Source organism: Acipenser ruthenus, unplaced genomic scaffold (assembly GCF_902713425.1).
Source record: "Acipenser ruthenus unplaced genomic scaffold, fAciRut3.2 maternal haplotype, whole genome shotgun sequence".
Classification (NCBI taxonomy): domain Eukaryota; kingdom Metazoa; phylum Chordata; class Actinopteri; order Acipenseriformes; family Acipenseridae; genus Acipenser; species Acipenser ruthenus.
In genome coordinates, this window is record NW_026708236.1 from 82,501 (window position 1) to 88,392 (window position 5,892).

At 48.3% G+C, this 5,892-nt stretch overlaps 2 protein-coding genes across 5 annotated transcripts in view; one reads left to right on the forward strand and one right to left on the reverse strand.

Annotated features, from left to right (window-relative positions):
* gng3 (guanine nucleotide binding protein (G protein), gamma 3) overlaps nucleotides 1-1,388 on the forward strand; it is a 6,296-nt gene extending 4,908 nt beyond the window's left edge. For all 4 annotated transcript variants that reach the window (XM_059020447.1, XM_059020450.1, XM_059020448.1 and 1 more), the window contains exon 3: nucleotides 1-1,388. This exon is cut by the window's left edge and continues 502 nt beyond it. The gene's annotated coding sequence lies outside the window, so the exon portion shown is untranslated.
* On the reverse strand, nucleotides 1,316-5,827 carry adssl (adenylosuccinate synthase, like; the record flags this gene model as incomplete). Its single annotated transcript, XM_059020440.1, is given in 8 exon segments — nucleotides 1,316-2,621; nucleotides 2,809-2,958; nucleotides 3,318-3,415; nucleotides 3,869-3,993; nucleotides 4,260-4,414; nucleotides 4,882-5,008; nucleotides 5,267-5,348; nucleotides 5,720-5,827. Coding segments are annotated over 8 exon segments (898 nt in total), but the record flags the coding sequence as incomplete, so codon positions are not given.
* Between the last annotated feature and the right edge of the window lie 65 nt (nucleotides 5,828-5,892).

Below are 5,892 nucleotides of genomic sequence, written 5' to 3' on the forward strand. Positions count from 1 at the left end.
TCCGAAAACCCCTTCAGAGAGAAGAAATTCTACTGTGCGCTGCTGTGAGAGAATCACGCACGCACACACACACGCACACACCCCTCACACGCACGCACACACGCACACACACACAGACGTCTCATTTGATTTGCAAGTTTGGCAGAATCAACCCTGACCCGACCTGGTCACTATCAGAACCAGAGACCAGACCAGACCGCACTCATCTTTTAATTATTTTAATTATCATTTCTATATATTTAAAATATACATATTGGATTATTGCTATTATTATTATCATCATTATTTTTATTTTTTTTTTCAAAGCCAAAAAGATTGTCGAACCTTCCAAGCCAACAGCTTCGTTTTGACCTGCGCAGTCCGAAAGGTGTTCACAGAGCCCAAACACAAACGGACCTGCTGACCCCCCCCCCCCCCCCCCCCCCCCGGCACCGCGTGCCACTGACAGGGGGCGCTAGAGTCCAAAAATTAGCAGACCTGTCAAGTGCCAAGTTTAGCTGGGACTAGATTCCTGTGGAATCGATTGTGTGAAATCAGAAACGTGATCAATTCAACAGCAAACGTTTCCACTAGAAGTCTCTCTCAGGGTCTTCAGTGTAAATTCAACGGCAAACGTTTCCACTAGAAGTCTCTCTCAGTGTCTTCAGTGTAAATTCAATGGCAAACGTTTCCACTAGAAGTCTCTCTCAGCGTCTTCAGTGTAAATTCAATGGCAAACGTTTCCACTAGAAGTCTCTCTCAGCGTCTTCAGTGTAAATTCAATGGCAAACGTTTCCACTAGGTCTCTCTCAGCGCCTTCATTGTAAATTCAATGGCAAACGTTTCCACTAGAAGTCTTTCTCAGTGTCTTCAGTGTAAATTCAATGGCAAACGTTTCCACTAGAAGTCTCTCTCAGCGTCTTCAGTGTAAATTCAATGGCAAACGTTTCCACTAGAAGTCTCTCTCAGCGTCATTGTAAATTCAATGGCAAACGTTTCCACTAGAAGTCTTTCTCAGCGTCTTCAGTGTAAATTCAATGGCAAACGTTTCCACTAGAAGTCTCTCTCAGCGTCTTTAGTGTAAATTCAACATCTTTTCAAGACACGGAGAAAGACTTCTAGCGGAAACGTTAGCGATATAATTCCGTTTCTTTCAGAGCGTCTAAATTCAGCACCTGGTGAATCTTTTACAGTTTTGGAAGAAGTCTGAATTTTGTTTGTTTGTTTGAAATGTTTGTATTTATTTATTTTTTGTCAAATTAAGAGAAAGATGCCTTCGATCTCAGAGACTGTATTTTTTGTTTGAAAATCACAAAGATTTGAAAACTTTTAATTATTTTTTTTTTTTTCAAGTTTTTACTTTTAAAAATGAATGAAATATTAAAAACAAAACACACAGACACACAAACTCACGCAGAAAACAAAACTTGCCTTGTTTGTGATCATCGCTGCCTGGAGAACGAAAACGAGGGAAATAAAAGAGACTCTGTGAACTAAACCTCGCTGTTTGCTGTCGTGTGTGTTTTTGTTTTGTAAATTCAAATGAGAGAGAGATTGTCAAATCTGCAGAACTGTCACCAGAAACACCCGAGCCAGGACTTCCTGCGACTCTCTGAGGCAGCAAACCTGGAGAAGCAGCTGAAGAAACACACACCTTAGCACACAATATATTTCTCATTGAAATGTTTTATTAGTTGGTTTGTATGGGAGAGGGAGGGGGGGGGGGGGGGGGGTAAGGAAAAAGAACCTTAAAATAAAACAAAATTGCATTAAGATTTAAATCTCTGTTTACAGACAGAGGTTGCATTAAAACTGACCAGCGTAAAATTCATTGCAGAAGTGCAAGGGTCAAAATATTTTGCACAGAGACGCACACACCACAGAACTCTTCCCTTTTAAATATGCCTTCATCAGTGTTATTATTGAAACTAGAAGAGACCGAGTCAAGCAGACCAGCGTTTGGGCTCCAGTGCCTTCATCAGTGTTATTATTGAAACTAGAAGAGACCGAGTCAAGCAGACCAGCGTTTGGGCTCCAGCGCCTTCATCAGTGTTATTATTGAAACTAGAAGAGACCGAGTCAAGCAGACCAGCGTTTGGGCTCCAGTGCCTTCATCAGTGTGATTATTGAAACTAGAAGAGACCGAGTCAAGCAGACCAGCGTTTGGGCTCCAGTGCCTTCATCAGTGTGATTATTGAAACTAGAAGAGACCGAGTCAAGCAGACCAGCGTTTGGGCTCCAGTGCCTTCATCAGTGTGATTATTGAAACTAGAAGAGACCGAGTCAAGCAGACCAGCGTTTGGGCTCCAGTGCCTTCATCAGTGTGATTATTGAAACTAGAAGAGACCGAGTCAAGCAGACCAGCGTTTGGGCAAAACTCAACGAATCAATCAATGGATCAATAATCAATAACAGCTGAAACGTGTCTGCTTGACTCGGCTTCTTCGTTCACTTTGAGATCAAACTTGTTTATATATAAAAAAACAAAAAACTGTACAAAATGGAACAGAGATTACAACGGGATTCTGGAGTTCCTGATTCTGGAAGCTGGTGAAAGTTCCGAGATTCTTCCCGGGAATTCCCTCCGGATTAAAAGAGCTTGATCATGGATTCCCGTGACTTTCCGATTCCAATCCATTTCACTGAAACAAAACAAAACAGGGGTTTAGTGTTTGTCTTCCAAACTACATCTCCCATCAACCCTGGCTGAGAGAGGCATGCTGGGAAACGTAGTTTATTTTTTAAAATCCTGACTGTCCAGTTTTGATATTCTGGGACGGGGAATGTCAACGGTAAGGCATTGTGTTTGGGGGGGTTCGGGGGACTCACCGGGGACCTCCAGGAAGCTCTCGATGTAGCGCACGTACCCCTGCGCGTTGGGGGGCAGGTCGGACAGGGAGCGAGCCTGCTCTGTGCTCGTCTGCCAGCCTGGGAGAGTCACGAAGTCCACCGACACACGACTCAGCACATCCATGTTAGCTGAGAGAGAGAGAGAGAGAGAGAGAGAGAGGGAGGAGAGACGGGGGGAGGAGAGAGAGAGAGAGAGAGAGAGGGGAGGGGAGAGAGAGGAGGGGGAAGAGAGAGGACGGGAGAGAGAGGGGAGGGGGGAGGAGAGAGAGAGAGACACTGAAAAACTACAAATAGTTTTAGTTTATGTGGGGACAACATGTGGACTGTAGATGAGAGTGAGAGAAAGAGATGACAGTGAGGGAGAAAGATGAGAAGAGAGATAAAGATATGAGAGGTTTAAGAGAGAGATGAGAGACAGGGAAAGAGACAGGCACAGAAAGGCTGGAGAGGAGGATAATTGAGAGGAGGAGTCTCGCTCTCTCTCTCACCTGGGAAGCTCGGGATAGTCTTCCCGTCAATCTTGTAAGCCACGCCCACCTTGATCTCCTCCAGCGTGTCCAGGATGTCAAGCTTGGTGACAGCGAGGCTGCGGAGGGGAGGAGTTTCAGATCACAAACATGCAGCACACCTGCTCTGTGTGAGTGCGAGACCTGTGTGTGTGTGTGTGTGTGTGTCTCTGTATCTCTGTATGCGTCTCAGTGTGTCTCACTGTGTGTGTGTGTGTGTGTGTGGCTCTCAGTGCGAGTGTTTCTCACTGTGAGGGTGTGTCGCTCTGTCTCAGCGTCTGTGTGTGTGTCGCTCTGTCTCAGCGTCTGTGTGTGTGTCGCTCTGTCTCAGCGTCTGTGTGTGTGTCGCTCTGTCTCAGCGTCTCTGTGTGTGTCGCTCTGTCTCAGCGTCTCTGTGTGTGTCGCTCTGTCTCAGCGTCTCTGTGTGTGTCGCTCTGTCTCAGCGTCTCTGTGTGTGTCTCAGCGTCTTGCTGTGCGTCTCTGTGTGTGTCTCTGTGCGTCTCAGCGTCTCGCTGTGCGTCGGAGTCTCTTACGCTGAGAAGCCGTTGATCATGTGAGCGTATTTGACCAGCACCAGGTCCAGCCAGCCACACCTCCTCTTGCGACCCGTCGTCACGCCAACCTCGAACCCGCGCCTCTGCAGCAGCGCTCCCACCTCCTGGAGAGAGAGAGAGAGAGAGAGAGAGAGAGAGAGAGAGAGAGAGAGAGAGAGAGAGAGAGAGGAGGAGAGAGAGAGTCAGTCTCTTACATTGTCCCACTCTACAGTCACACACACACACACACACACACACACACACACACACACACAGGGTCACACACACACAGGGTCTCACACACACACACAGGGTCACACACACACACACACAGGGTCTCACACACACACACCAGGGTCACACACACACACACACACGGAGGGTGCCTCACGTTGTCCTGCTCTGTGGGGAACGCCCCGACCCCCACTCTCGTCGTGTAAGCCTTCACCACTCCGTACACTTTGCCCACGTTTCTGGGGGGAATGCCAAGGCCGGTGCACACCCCCCCCACCGTGCAGTTGGACGAGGTCACAAAGGGGTAGGTACCTGGGGGGCGGGGCAAGAACACACAGCAGTCAGGAGACACAGCGACTGGACTAGAGTATTATTATATTAAACTGTACTTGGAATTGAATTAAGAAACACTAAAAACGAAACCCAAAAAATTCGATCGCTAACGTTTCCACTAGAAGTCTCTCTCAGCGTCTTCAGTGACATTAAAGACAGAGGCTCTTTGAGTTGCCCTCGGAGGCTGGAGGTTGAATCGGAGAGGCAGGAATAATCCACGAGCTCTCCCAGGCAGCTGACAGCATTCCCAATCTGTCCCAGCTCAGATCCGGATCGGAGGAACCAATCCATTAAGAGTTATAAAGGGATCCATTCTCTGGGATTACAGACCGGAACTGTGAGAGTGTGTGTGTGTGTTTGTCTATGTGTGTGTGTGTCAGTGTGTGTGTGTCTCTGTGTGTGTGTGTCAGTGTGTGTGTGTCTCTGTGTGTCTCTCCCTCTCTCACCGAAGTCTATGTCCAGCAGCGCAGCGTTGGCCCCCTCAACCAGGATCTTCTTAGGAGGCCCCTGCAGGGCCTGGTTCATGAAATACACTCCGTCTGTCACCAGGGGGCGTACTCGCTCCGCAAACACCTGAGAGAGAGAGAGAGAGAGAGAGAGAGAGAGAGAGAGAGAGAGAGAGAGAGAGATAGAGACCGAGTCAAGCAGACCAGCGTTTGGGCTCCAGTGCCTTCATCAGTGTTATTATTGAAACTAGAAGAGACCGAGTCAAGCAGACCAGCGTTTGGGCTCCAGTGCCTTCATCAGTGTTATTATTGAAACTAGAAGAGACCGAGTTAAGCAGACCAGCGTTTGGGCTCTTAATCAATGGATCAATAATCAATGCCTGACCTTGAGCTGCTGGAGTTCTGATTCGGCGTCGATGTCGAGGGTGGGGTACATCGATTTGAACTGTCCCGCGAGGAGGAGGAACCTGGCAGACAGGAAGCAGGGAGAGAGCTTTCAATTACAAAACACTAAAACAAACAGAGATCAGTAGACACGAGCCAGACCGAGGGACATGCGATGGTGTTCAGATCGATACTCCAGCACGAGCTGGGTTTCCATAATGTCGTCAAGATCAATTTATTGGATATGAACACAGGGCTGGGAACGAGACTCCCGCTGCACAGCGCTGTGATCCAGTCCTGGTTTCACTGGGAGTTTAATAATCAGACACACCTGAGCTTGTTAGCTAGACACACTGGGGGCTGATCAAGCTGGTAGCAGTAAAACCTGGACTGGATCACACTGCTGTGCAACAGGAGTCTGGTTCCCGCCCGGGTACCCCCAACCCCTCCTCACTTTTTCTGGAACTCCCCGAAGTCAGCGAGCAGGTCGCAGATACGCAGCCCCGTGCGATTGGCCTTCGAGGAGTAAGCAGGACCAATCCCCTTCTTAGTGGTGCCCAGACTGGGGGAGAAGAGAGGAGAGAGAGGGGATAGGAGGAGAGAAGAGAGGAGAGGGGATAGGAGAGA